General features: G+C 41.6%; 1 protein-coding gene across 1 annotated transcript in view; it reads right to left on the bottom strand.

The window, feature by feature from the left end:
- DLC1 (DLC1 Rho GTPase activating protein) overlaps positions 1–15,092 on the bottom strand; it is a 407,289-nt gene that overhangs the window by 210,597 nt on the left and 181,600 nt on the right. The window contains exon 4 of the mRNA XM_025200150.1: positions 11,307–11,340. Within this exon, the coding sequence (XP_025055935.1) occupies positions 11,307–11,340 (34 nt within the window). The remainder of the gene's footprint in view (positions 1–11,306; positions 11,341–15,092) is intronic.

Genomic DNA, 15,092 nt, shown 5'->3' with positions numbered 1-15,092 from the left:
TCCTGCTGACTGCTCTAGCACCATGTGGCTCCTGGCTGCATGGCTGGACCATGGGACTCAGCAGGATCTGGTTTGGCCAGCTTGGAGAACTGGGGTGATTGTCCACAGCCTTCCCCTGCCTCCCTCCTACCTTATCTTCTTATCTGAATTTCCCTCTCTGGTGAAGGGAGGCTGGAACAGCCCCAGGGACCCAGGCCAGAAGGCTCTGCTAAGCATGGGGCTTCTGGGTGGCGGGGACAGGGGTGGGAGGGGGCTGGGGCCAGGCAGGCCTTGCTTCTGGGCTGCTGAGTCCTCCTGGCTTCCCCTGGGTCCTACTGCCCCTGTCTCCTGTCATCTTTGACAGGCAGCCAGCAAATAAATTTTAATTTTCTAAATTTTTTAGGGGTCTTGTGGGCCAGATAGAATGGTCTGGTGGTCTGAATCCTGCTTGGCCAGTGCAGGGGGAGGGGGAGGAGGGATGAAGAATGGGGCTAAAAACAGCCCAGATCCAGGGGTTGGGAATAGCACAGATGCATGGTTGGGGCAAGTGTCTGGGCTTTTCCAGCTCCAGGGCTGCACTGGAAGCTCATGCAAGTATTCACAGGATCAGGTTAGCCCTTAGATCAGGTTAACTTGATCTAAGTTAGTGCACCTCCTTGGATGAATTTAGATTAGGCACACCATTTTTGGGATGATTTAAGCCCTCACAACACCTGCATGCTTGGACCTTTAGATCAATTTAACCTAATGTAATGTCTATATTATCCACATGGTGTATCTAAATATTGACACATTCAAGATCATTGGTTTTGGCTTAAATCAATTTTGACTTAAACTTGAATCAACCCTATAAACTTGATATTATATTTTGATACAAAATTCACACACATTGATTGGACACTTGGATGATTTGGATGAGAAAGAAAAAACATTTGAAATCTTTCCCTTAAACACTCTGAGTAAGTTCAGGTGTGAAGTATGTTTCTTCTGACTCTATGCTTCCTGGTTTTACCCAGAAATAACAAGCAACCTGTCAGATAGGTGTTTCTGCATCACAGCTTATCACAAAACAAGAAAGGAATAGAAAATGTCATTAAAAAGTCGAGTCTAACATTATGTTTAAGTGTGATCTGGAGAATAAAACAGTTCAGCCTTCTTGGGGAAGTCACTTAATCTCCCTCTGCCTAAAACTGACACCCATGGAAACCAGTATCAATCATACTATTTTTGTTCCCTTAGTGTTTATCTGTGTTGCCAATTTAGGCTGTAAATGCTTCTTGAGCAGTGACTGTCTCTTACTAGTGGTTACAAAGGCTGCCTATACACATGCTGGCTCATCAAATGAGGCTTAGATAAAGTATCCTGTGACCATTTTTCAATCCGTGGGGGCTTAATACACATGATGATGAGGCATTTTAATTATAGCAGCTCTCTGGCAACCACTCTAATTAATCCTACCCACCCCTGAGCACAACAATGGGGTCTCAATCTAGGTGGCAAAATCTGATCATAACTGCACAAATAAATACAATAAGCACTATTATCCATTGAAACTCAAAATATTACGAATAAAGATTGTACAGACCAGTGCATGGAGAATAACCTGTTTATTAAATTGCTTGTAAATATTGCTTAATATCATTAAATTGTTAAAAATATTTATATTTCAAAATTAATGCCAGTTTGCTGAAAATGAATATGATCCTGCGACTTTCTCCTTTTTTCCTTGCGACCACAGGGACTTTTATTCTGAGATTTTGAACATGATATTACTTAATTGATAGGTGGTTAGGTTTGTTATGAGACAACTGTTTACTGTATGTCTGTGAGTAATCAAATGTACACTCTTAACTTTAAGCATGTTTAAAATATTCATGTCAATGTGAATGCATGTTTTGTCATATCAGACAGATCTCTTAACTACTTTGTCATAATAAGGAAAGTATGTATAATGTTAACAACACACATTACATTTGCCAGTGAAAGGATGGTTGAAAGATTTAGCCCAATGGCCAGTAGGTGTGATTTGCTCAGATACAACTGTATACATCTTTATACCTATCAAGTGAACTCATCTTGTCTATAATTAGCCAATCATATATTGCACTTGTAAAAGTAGACCTTTGCACTGCAAGGGAAACAACTATTACACAATAGGAATCCCTGCATTTAAATTATTTATTAATTTATAGTTAAGATTACTCCTATGATTGATGTAATCTTTACAAAGAAAACAGAAGATTGTTACAGTTACAGAACTTGGAACCATTAACAAGTGTGACATTGACTAGTAAAAACGGACGTGCAATAGCTTATTGTTTGTTCACAAAGCAAGATCTACATTAACAACCGTATTTTTTCTCATACCACCCCCAAATCAGATATATACTTTGTTTTCTGGAAGATGGAGTGGAAAAATATTTTTTTTCCAGAGTCATGGCTGACTATGTGACATAGAGTAAGTCCTCCTGGAAACAAGACTTCAAATTACAAGTCTGCATGCAGCAGTTCACTTGTCCTAAGTCAACTCAGTTGTTGCTGCAGGGACAAGGTACGGTGCTCAATAGCTACTGCAAATTACTTAGTAGTTGTGAGAGAATTAACACAGGACTCCACTTCTTCTGGCTCCTGGGGCAAGAGAGAAACAGCAGTCATCTTGCCAGCCACCAAATCACAGTGTCTCCATGCTGCTATTCAGCTCTGTTTCTATTCTAGTGAAGAAAAATCAGTTTTCCCAGTGAAGACATGCACTCCAAATTTGGAAGGTTGATTTTCTGGGGAAAGATGAATGTGGTATGCAAGGAGATATGGTAAACCTTTTCTCTATCTTTTACCATTTCTGGTACTGGCAATATCCAACCACTGCAAGAAACTTCCACAGAGTTTGTGTCAAAGCTTGTGGATGACATTACTTTTCCTGCTTCTCCTTCCCATTTTAGTGATTATAATACTATGTTTTAAGACATTACAGAACAAAGATCTTTATTTAAACTAAGTTATAGTGATCCATATTTAAATCAGTAATTGGCAAAAAGAGGGTGGTGCAGGTTTCTTCAGTTAGCTGATGTAACTAGCAATTCAAGGAGACAGAAGATATGAACTAATGTAATCTTCACTCTGTTCCAATTTGCACTTTTTTGTCACTCCTCACTGTTTAAGATACATATTTATACCTCAACTTCTGAATGTGCTTCACTGTTATTTGTGCTAGAGAACAACAGTTTTCAAACCTGAAACCTTTCTGGAATTGTGATTGGTGCTGCTTCTTTTCTGTAGAGCTATAACATGGAACAGCAGAATTGCCTGAACATCGCAGAAGTCCAGGATCCAACTGGGTGGGATTTATGCAACTTTAAAGTATCACGAGGAAGTGACTGCTTCAATGAATCCAGTCCATTCAGAGTTTCAGGAAGCAAAATACACTATAGTTTTACTTAAAGTAAGTTGAGTAAGACCAGTTCCATAGTCACTTCCTCTCTATATTGGGCAGGCACAAGGACATTTGGGTTTAATTAAAGTTTCAAGCCTCTCTCAATATTAAAGCCAAACTTTAACAATAAAATGTAAACTTTCTACAGTTTGAGGAATTTTTAGTTCAAATCTGAATTTTACAATCAATGCTTTGGGTTTTTCTTGAATTGACAGGCTGAAATCAAAATGGTCTATTAATTAAGGAATGATGTGTAGCAGCCACCCACCAGAAGCTTGATACTTTCTTCGTCTTTAGATTAATTTTTAACACATCATATTCTGGTCATTTGATTAACACATGGTTTGAGCTGGTACCTTCAGCTCCCATTACATTTCTATGGAAAGTGCTAGTGCTTCAGTCAATCATTCAGCAGCTTCAGCATAGTGCACCATATACCCTGTGTGCATTCATCTGTCTCTCTTTGAATTTATAGAATGAATATGGCATGACATTTATAAAGCACGATAATTACTCATAGGGACTCTAATGGCAACAAACAGTTACTAAAGCACTATGAAAGCCAAATCCATTACAAAAAGCTTCCAAAAATAATGACATCAACTATTTCACTTCCTTTTAAAAAATACTTAAAGTATGCCAGGAACCTTGGCATGAAATGTCAGCCTTCAGCCACTATCAGCATCACAAAATGTTTTTATAGTAATGAGAACACATAAATGTCAGTGAAATGGTGAAATGCAAAATATGGCTATTTGCATTTGGCAGACAGCCATGCAAATTAAGGCAGCATTTTTATGGCTGTTCTTTTGAATGACAGGCAGGAGGGACGGCTCACCTGACCCTTTTTTTTTTTTTTTTAAATAGTAACTTAAATACTACTTTGTATTATTTTAAAATAATGCTGTGAGTAGGGGGGGTGGACTATTTTGATATCAGTGGTACAATAAAGATTATTTGAACTGTTTGTTGCCACAAGAGCAGTTAATAATGTAGGACTGTGAATTTTGAAACAAATATGAAATGACTGACTATCATGAAAAAGAGGACGGACTATTTCAACCCATTCTGTGTATTCTGTATTGCCAGCTAGAGGACATATAACATAACCTGCAAAATATTCGACATGAAATGTTTCCTGTGACTGAGAGGGTGTTTGGATAGTAGGATATTAATTCACATTTCTCTTGACTTACTGAAACCTGCAAAACAAGGCAAATGAGTCAGCTAACCCAGTGTTTCATACAGAGGTCTGAGCCACTGAGACCATGTGAGGACACACCTGAAATTACATCACTAAAAAAAACAGGCCAGCCAGCAGATATTATACAAAAAATTAGGTACTGTGCATTTAAGAAGCCATCAGTGTTAAAACTGAAGCCTGTTTTCTGGGGACAAAGAGTTTAGACCTCTGGCTCAGGACCAGCCTAGTTTCATAACAAGATTTTCTGAATCCAGGACAGGTCTATAAAAGCCAGTGGAGTCTTTTTTGTTTTTTCAATTACAGCTCCAATTAGGACAGAATTAAAAGACTTCCTGCTAGTGTACCAGGTAGTTGGCTTCTTATACAACTTGCTTACTGACAAAAGAACCTGTTGCTACTGAATTTTAAAATTTTGCCTGCTGTGAGCTCTCACATACAAGCTTGACCCATCTTGTCATCACTCAATCACTTCATATTCTTTAGCTCATCTCACCCTGGGGCAGAGTGGTACGGATCTTCTACCACTTGACATTGCCAAAGAGAGACTCAGTGCTGAAACCTCCTGCAATTAAGGTCCCTTTTATCATCTCTGTATTTTGCCTACTCACGAATCAAAGGCAACCTGGAAAATTAACACTGAAAGACGGCCTGTGTTTAATTGCTGTGTATTAACAAGAAGTTTAAAACAGATACAGGAACATTTTTCCCCTGTGTTTCCTATAGAAACATTGTTTCATTAATAAAACTCTGCTTGAGGAACAATCAAACACTTTATGTTGGCCAGAATTTCAAAATAAGCTGATTAATACCATGGTTTTCAAAAACTTCTTGCTCACCAATATATGGTATTGTTCCGAATGCCAGCCACAAAATCATAGAAAAGTAGGGACATCAGGAGGTTGTCTTGTCCTCTGGGTAGGATCATCCCTGTCATGAAATTTCAGGAATAAACCCTTGCACAACTACTAGGCATAATGCCCCAAACATCGTAAGCACCCTTTACAGTTAAGTAGAGGGATGAAGGCACTGGCAATATCCAACCACTGCAAGAAAGGGCAGAGGACCATACTCCCTACTACAGAGGAGGGCATACCCCTCTACAGTTAATACCAATTTGACCAAGGGGTAAAATTCCTTCCTGATCACCAATGTGGTGACTGATCTTGACCCTGCCCAGAGGACTGAGAGAGCCTCTCTCTTACTAAGAAAACACCTTTCTGAATGCTCCTTCAGTTTAAATACTACAAGGAAGACACTAAAGTACATTAAAAATTGATGAGCTGGTGAATATTTGAAATTTCAGCAGGTAAGCTTGGAGACAAACATCTATTTGGGACTACATTAAGCCCTTTCTTCTGCCCTATTTATGGGATAGCACAAAGCCACCTCATTTTAAGAGGAACTTTGCACATTTAATGAGTAATGCAAGCTGTTCCTTTCAGAAGCAGGTTACTGGGCATGCCTACACATGCATTAATGCGCCACAATTATGGCACATTAAGTTTGGCACCTGTAACAACAGGTACTAAATGTGCCATAATAGACTGTACAATACTGTACAATAGTGCTGACACATGTCTTTTAGGTGATGTTAATGTGCAGTATACCAATTCTAGTATGCATTAGTGTATTAGCACAGCTTTTGCTGTGACATGCTAATGTGCAGTAGAATTAGTCTACTGCATTTTTATTGTCTTGTGTAGACGTGCCCACTGTTTCCCTCTTGCTGGCTCTGCTCCAGGACTTGGCATGCTGCAGAGCCAGACCCAAGGTTCTCTTTGTTCCCTACGTGTGTGTGACAGGGCAAAATGGGGACCCACAAGGGAATTTAGGTACTAATCCTAACTTTTAGACACTGCCTCCAGATACAGAATCTATACTCCTAAATTAAGCACCAATGGCAGTTTTATATATGTGCCAGAGGTCGGGTAGGGGGGTGGAACTTTAATTAGAGTGGCTCCAAGAGCCGCTCTAATTAAAGTGCTGCAGGGTCTCATGTAGCAGTGTCCCTGCATTTCAAACTGGGAGCAGGGGCACTTGAACTAAAGCTTGTTCGATGAGCTTTAATTCAAGTGCCCCCACCACCATTTTGAAATAGGGGAACATTGATCAATGAGATGCAGGAGGCTGCTGGAGCATGCTGTAATCACGCTTGTGTAGAGGCACCCCTAATTTCCCATACAATAAAGCTGTGTTTTATGTCGAACTCCAGAGTGTTAATATGCGTTAGGTGTTGTCTGCATATACATAGCAGATTAGGCTCATCTAGGGAACTAAGACAAGGGACACCTAATTCTTGGATCCCAATAGGCCTTAGGCATGAGAGAAGTGCCATTCTGGGTACACCTAGAAACAGAACCTCAGGCAGTAAGAGAACTTTCCTGGAAAAAAAAATTATGCACCTATGAACTCGCAGGTGCCTAGAGGATTAGGCAAAACTTTGGTTAATCAAATATTTGGACTTATGCACACAGATTCTGCCTAAATCTAGGGTCCTCTAGTCCAAGCTCCTGCAAAGATGCAGGATTTGCCATCCCTAAACTGTTTTAGAGATGTGCCTATCTAGTTTCTGTTTAAGATCATTTCACAACTTCCCTAGGCAGCTTGTTCCATTTTCCTATTATTCTTTGATGTCTGTGCTTAGCCTTGTCACATACTGGCACCAAAATATGAGAAGAATGTGGAAGGAATACTGTATTTTCTCACTAACAGTGCACCCCAGAATAGGACATGCACCTTGTTTTTGAAAGGAAGAAAGAAGAAAAAAAAGATCTTTCATTATAGTAAGTAACTGAGTAGCAGCAGCTGGGGAGCCAAGTCTGCTCACTGGTCTGCTCCCTGTGGATCATGTGCAGACTTTACTTTCACTTTTGCCCAGCAAAAGTGGGAGAAACTTCTATCACTGTAGTTCCTTGCATAAAATATGCATTTTAATTTTCATCAGCTGGCATTTGGAAAAGAGGTGTATGTTTTATGTATCTTTTCTTGACTATGTTAGGTCTATAGGCCTCAAGATAATTCATTTTAAACCTTTTCCCACAGATGGAAATGTCAGCATAGTCTATAGAATCAATCAAAACAAAACCTCTGTTAAGGCTCTCATCATCTAAGTCTTTACTTATGTGCGTAGTCTTTAGACAAACTGAATCATGACCCTATATGATTAGGTCCATGTAATATTCTGGCCATCAGAAAAGATGATTATCCCATATAGCATTCTACCACAGAGATTTGGCATTTTAAGGTCTTACTGCACTTTTCACTATAAACACAATAATTTTTGTCATGCCTGAATTATTAATTAACAAAAGGAATAATGTTTTCAAATTATATCTTGACTAAGCTCTGAAACTAAAAATAGCTTAATTTAAAGTATTCTAGCTGGGATATTATCTTTGATGTAAACCGTTCTCCAAGTTGGAAAAAATATAAAAAGGGCAAAATATTTAATTTTAAGCATTAACTGCACCTAAATATGATTAGTGATGTGTTAACTTCCAAAGCTTTGACAGCTTGATTCAGTTAAGAACCCAAACATTCAGCCGCTTATTCAAAACAACTTGAAAGTTTCTGAATTTCTGGAATCTACAGAATAGGAAGTCCTGTGAAAACAGGTTTTTAATAATATTTCCAGTATTTCTAAAGCAGAAACACTGAAATAATAGCTTCGCTCTTTATTTCTATGTTTCTCTTTCCAGTCCAGTACGAAAGCAAATAATATGTTGGGAAAAGGGATCAGTAATAAAGTATTATTATTAACTTTTCAAAATGTGAAAATAAGTTTTGCTTTAGCTTTTAGGGAAAATTTCAAGTCAATATTTATTCTATTTGAACTTGTTTATCCTTCTCCCTATAGACTGATTTTTCCTAACATCACCCAAAGCAGGGGTGATGCGTAGGGGGTGCACGTGGGTGCACATACACCCCGTGAGTGTGGCGGTGCACCCCCTGCAAAAAGGTGCTGCCAACACTGTCAGAGGCACCCGTAGGCATTTGCCACTTGCCACCCCGTCACCGACACCTCCAGCGGCATCTGCAGGTGGCCCATGATCGCTGCTGGCCACTGGTGACACTGCCAGAAGCACCTGTGGGTGTTCACCCCTCCCCCTACCCCCAACAGTGCTGGCAGCGTCTGCGGGAGCTCTCAGCTTATCGCAGCTGGGTTCCTGCAGCTGTGCAGCTGTGCCCCCCCAGCCACTGGGGGCACGCACTGTTCATGACCCAAAGAAATAACAGTGTATTTTTGCTCATGTATTATAGCTTTAATTTGAGTCTGTTTGTAGAAATATAGACTAAAGAAGTGTTATTAGTCAGTTGAATTGAAAACTGAAGTTCAAAGGCCCTTTTTTTTTCCTTTAACACTTTACGTGTAGACCTGTATGCAGTTTTATGCCAAGTGGCATAACATTTCTCTTGATCTTCTTTTCTGGAATATTGGCATATGTCATTCAGTGCTCCTTCTCTCTTGAGTTATAAGCAATGAAGCTCACATAGTGGGGCATCAGTAGCAGGTACTGAAGAACCTGGGACACCTGCATTTTGAAACATAAGCCTAAGCTAAAAGGCCTAATTGTAGCCCCTGGCAGCTCAAGCAACAGGTAGTGCTCTGGACTGATGCCCATACAGCACAGGGCGTATTTTTACATGTGCTTTGGGAGACAGCACCGGTTGCTTTAACAAGTGAGCTGTTCTAATTAAAAGTGTCTGTGTGTCACGAGTGACAGCATCCCCACATGTCCCCATGCTGAAAAAATGTCAGTGGTGTGCTTTGAATTAAAGTTCATTGAATGCGTTTTATTCCAAAGGGCCCCACTGGCATTTTTTCAGCATGGGGACAGATACACATGACACAGAAGGCTGCCGGAGCATGTCAATTTCTGTGTTCAAGTAGACTTGATTAATCAAGCCTGCTCTGACGTGCTGGATTTCCATTGAAGCAGGCTCTCTGCACATCTATAGGAGCACAGGGGTCTGGGGCACAGGTTGCATGAGGCATCCTGCTGGATCAGCCCTGCAGGCTGCCTCCAGGGCCATTCTGGATTGGACCCCAGACCATCTGTACATGCTGCAGCCAGTGCACAGCCCCAGTCTATTGGGGTACCATAAAGAGATCCATCCTAGATATGGTCAGATCACCACAATTTACAAGTATGGGATCTATCCCAGTCTGCTTCTGTCCCAAAAGCACAACCATCGTATCTTTCTATATAATTCCATGCTACCATGAATTCCTGATTTTTTAAATGTAACTTTATATATTGCAGCAGTAAACAAGTTATTTGTACACAGGCTGGGAACAAGGCGGGCATATTTCTGGGCACAATACCTGCCCTTTATGTGTACTGGGTGTCCATATTTAGAGGATTTCTTAATGGCTTTTAGAGTGATCTGAAGGCCTTGCATAGTAAGTGCTGATAGTGAACAAAAGTCATTATTGTGGTTTCTTATTAGATCATTTGAAATGAGTTAGCAGTCTCTAAAATACAATAAGGAATAGGTATCATCTTACCAGGTATCAGTTTCTACCCTGAAATATAATATAAACAATCTTAATATGGCCTCTCTAGAAAGCAAGAAGAAAAAGAATAGGGCCTTTTATTTATTTGGAAAATTATGGGCTTATTAAATACTGAGCACAATTTTGGGAATTACTGTGAACTTCATCAAAGAAACTGGCCAGTGAATACCTGAGACAGCTTGCTTGAGGGCACATTCTGCTTCATGAATTTTGCGTGTGTGTACACACACATGCACACACAGGCACGCACATATATTTTACTGTTCCCCCTTGTTTACCCAGCACAAGAAAGGAAACATCCTCAATCAGGAGTGCTAAAGAACTATCATAAATAAACATCAGAGAAAAATCAAATGCCAAGTAGTGTCTAAGCATTCACACCAACACTGCAAAATCATTTTAAAGCTATAATTAACACTGGTCAAAAAAGAATCAGAAGAATCAGGGACAAAAGTATGAAACAAACCTTTATGAATTCTACTTTTCACTATATAGCTAGAAATCATTTGGTGCACTATGCATTCTAGTATTTATTACATTATTGCACAATATGCAAGCATGTCTTCTAATACATACCAGCTAATCAAATCAGAAGAGTTATGACATTCAAAGAACCTAACTACCAGACACTGATACCAAACTTATCTCTTACTATGATAATGGCACTCAATTGTTTTTTTCCAAAGTAACACAATACAACACAAAACTCCAATTAAAGACCCCAGAAGACCACTATTCTCTGTTATTTTAATGTACAGACAGTACTAATTCAGTTACTCAGTTAATGGGTGAAATCCTGCTTGCTTAGCTAAGATGAACAGCCTTATATGCTTCCCTGTTTGTTAATCAAGACTTCAGATAAATAAATCATAAAGCCTTTTAAAAGTAGAGAATTGACCCCCAGCATACAATGGATGAATGGAGTTTCACTTGATGCTTTGGAGAACATCTTCAAGCATCTGTATTAGTATCACATAGGATATATGATTCTTGCACAGAGAGAAAAAAATCCAACTCAGGAAATAAAGTGATATTTACACAGAGATTTGTCAGGTCTATAATCTTGTACATTCCAAAGAAAGCCTAGCTAAAGCTTGCCTTTTACCACTAGGAGAAGTAGGCCAACATTCCAGGAAACTAATACAAGAAGAGAAAACAAGTGAATGTTTACTCACCCGCCTTCTCCTTTTCTGAAATAACTGGCATAGCCTGAAAAAAAAAAGAGTTGATGCATTTATGAGCAGATACAAGACTCAGTGCAAGGATATAATGGATTAGTTTGTGGCACTATTTGAGGGCTTTGAACAGAACCGATGCTTCCTTTCGGTAGGCACTGTGCAATAACACAGCAATTCGTTATCTCTTCTTCAATGGCCTTATAATCTACTGTGACATAAATGAATGCTTTTAAAAAAAAGGAAAAAGGGGAGGATGATGATGATACTGATAATAAGATGCCTTTATCTTATGTAGACCTAAATACCAATGCAATACATGAACTGTAAAATTAAAATGTCACAGACATCCAGTAGGAAATGGCTGACTAATTCTGAAAGACAGGAGTAGTGCAAACTACAGCTCAAAAATTGAGGGCAAAAGCCCAAATTCTTTTCATGCAATAAGAATTCTGGCACTGATTTTATTGGAAGGTGGTTCAGACCCAAAAAGACACCTCTCTAACTGTTGGTTTTTTATTTCTTTAAACTCGTTTTCTGTGAAAATAATTATTATTTATTTTTATACATTCTGTTTATATACCGCCCTTCCTAACATGGTTTCAGGGTGACTTACAATAAGAAAAAAGAATAATTCAAAAGCAAGATTTGTTCAAATCAGCAGGTCCTGACAATCTCCACCCCAGAGTGCTGAGGGAACTGGCAGAGGTTATTGCAGAACCCCGACACAGCTTTACGAGCACTCATGGTGCTCTGGCGAGGTGCCAGAGGACTGGAAAAGGGCCAATGTGGTCCCCATTTTCAAAAAAGGGAGGAAAGAGGACCTGTTGAGCCCCAGCTCAAGTCTGGGATCGTGCCCGGTATGCAAAAGCCAATAAAGATACCAGGGGTGAAAGTATAAAGATTTATTGCTAGCAATACAAGGTGCAAGCGGAATAATTTCACGTAACAAGCACACAGATTTTTAATTCTAAGCATCTTTTATACAGGAGTATTGGACCTTCATAAGCATTCTTGTTCGCTAATTGGTTATAAGGGAGTGACGCAAGGAGTTCTTTACTGAGCATGTCTCTATACCTGTGTTTTAGCTATGTATCTCATTTCCATACATGTATGTTTCATTAGCATACTTTCTCCCCACCCAGGGGTGTGATTCTCAATATTCAAATCAGCTCTTTGCCCTAGTCCTCTGATTCTGCTTTTGTTTTCAAGCCTCCTTTATCTAAGACTGTCTCCTCCTTATCATTGCAGATGGGCATTAGTTACATAACAGAGACTTTTGCTTGGGCTTTGTGTAGTGGTTTCTAGATCAAACCTGACAGACCCAGGAAACTATAGGCCCATTAGTCTTACCTTGGTCCTGGGGAAGCTCTTTGAGAAAATTATCCAGGAGCACATCTGTGAGGGGCAAGCAGGGGAGTGTATGCTCAGGGACAATCAACATGGGTTCATTAGAGGCAGGTCCTGTCAAACCAACCTGGTTGCCTTCTATGACCAGGTCACAAAAGCCCTGGACACAGGTGTTGGGGTGGATGTAGTCTTTCTGGGCTTTAGGAAGGCCTTTGCCACTGTCTCTCACCCCATCCTCATTAAAAAATTAGGTTTCTGTGGTGTTGATGCCTACACGTCAGATAGGTTGCAAATTGGCTGGAGGGTTGCACCTAGAGAGTGGTGGTGGATGGGTCATTTTCGACCTGGAGGGATGTGGGCAGTGGGGTTCCTCAGGGCTCAGTTCTTGGGCCCTAACTGTTCAATATCTTCATTGGTGACTTGGACGAGGGGGTGAAAAGCACCTTGTTCAAGTTTGCAGATTACACTACGATGTGGGGAGAAGTGAGCACGCTAGAAGAAAGGGACAGGCTACAACTAGATCTGGACAGGTTACAGAGGTGGGCGGATGAGACTAGGATGGGTTTCAATATGGACAAGTGCAAGGTATTGCACCTGGGGAGGAAAAACCAGCAGCATACCTACAGGCTGGGGAACTCCCTTGTCAGCACAGAGGCAGAAAAGGATCTTGGAGTCACTATTGATTCCAAGATGAACTTGGGTCGCTAATGTGGGGATGCAGTCAAGAAGGCTAACCTCACCTTGTCATGCATCCATAGATACATCACGAGCAGGTCCAAGGAGGTGATCCTCCCCCTCTATGAGACATTGGTCAGGCTGCAGTTTGAGTACTGCATTCAGTTCTGGGCACCGCACTTCAAAAGGGATGTGGATAGCATAGAGAGGATCCAGAGGAGGGCCACTCGCATGATCAGGGGGCAGCAGGGTAGGTCCTGTGAGGAGAGACTACAGGACCTGAACCTGTTCAGCATACACAAAAGAGGGCTGAGAGGGGATCTGGTGGCCACCTACAAACTTGCCAAGGGGGACCAGCAGGCAATGGGAGAGTCCCTGCTTCCCCGAGCACTACCAGGAGTTACAAGGAAGAACGGCCATAAGCTGACTGAGAGTAGGTTCATGCTAGACATCAGGAGGCACTACTTCACAGTCAGGGTGGCTAGGAGTTGGAACCAACTTCCTAGGGAAGTGGTGCTCGCCCCTACCCTGGGGATCTTCAAAAGGAGGCTAGACAGTCACCTAGCTGGGGTCATTTGACCCCAGCGTTCTTTGCTGCCCATGGCAGGGGGTCGGACTTGATGACCTGCTTAGGTCCCTTCTGACCCCACCAACTATGAAACTATGAAGAGAGTGACAGAACAAAACAACTTTAAATTGGACTGGCATATCAAGATAAAACAGAGACTCCCTAAAGAACACCTCATCCTACTTTGTTTGTCTGCTCCAACAAGGGAGCTAATGCAGACACTTGAGCACTCCTGGTAAGCTGCCCCATCAGAAAGAGGGTTCTGCATCAGCTGCAGCTTCTAGATGGTTTTCAAGGGCAGCTCTACATACAGTAAATTGTAATAGTTTGGCCTGAAAGTTACAAAGGCATGGATGATGGTGGCCAGATCAGAGTCTGAAGGAAAGGGTTACAGCCATCTTACCAGATAGAGTTCGTGAAAGGTGTCCCTAGCTATGGCTGTCACCTGAAGAACCAAGTGGAGCAGAGGATCCAAGAGCACCCTAAGGCTATTCTAACAGGGGGTCTTCTCAGGGCCAGTCTACCAATTGCCCACCCACCTGTTTCTGGGCCAACCGCCCACCTTCTCACTTGCCACGCCTTGTTGTTATCTAATTAGGATGTTAATTAGGAGGGAGGCTGCCCAATTTTTGGCCCTGACGCCCCAGGGGGTGCTATCTGTAGCTCCGTTCCTCCCCTACACCGCAGCCCAAGCTTCGCAGATGGCATCCACAGTTGTTAACGTCACTGGCCCCACTCTGGGCCCCCAGAATCCTCTGAATCAACTGGATCCCTCCACTCAAGCAGCCTACTCCACCTTCATTCTGGGCTACCTAGCTCCCTGAGCTGTTCCCCCTTACAGGTGTGGTCCTCCCGGGACATTTGGCCAGGCCAGTCAGAACCCCAGGCCCTCAGCTCTGGGCATCCCTCACAGGGGGCCCCTGGCCCTTTGACCCTTTTGGTCCTGGCCCCAGCATTGACCAGTCAAGAGATTTCAAGTTAGGCTTCTGAGTCTATAGCCCCACTCTCTCTCCTGGGTCCGCCTTCTGGACCCTACTAGAGGGTAACCCACCCGATTGTGGGAGCTGGTGTTATTAAGGCGCCCTGACCCACCTTTCAGCAGGGTGGTAACTGGCCTGGCATTTCCTGGAGGCTCCCGCACCACTGGGAGCCCCACCAGGCCACCCACTCCCGGCAGAGTGCAGTTTTAGGTA

The sequence above is a fragment of the Alligator sinensis genome, unplaced genomic scaffold, assembly GCF_000455745.1.
Source record: "Alligator sinensis unplaced genomic scaffold, ASM45574v1 scaffold516_1, whole genome shotgun sequence".
Lineage (NCBI taxonomy): Eukaryota > Metazoa > Chordata > Crocodylia > Alligatoridae > Alligator > Alligator sinensis.
The sequence above is the reverse complement of the archived record's forward strand: the minus strand, read 5'-3'. Positions and strand labels throughout refer to the sequence as shown.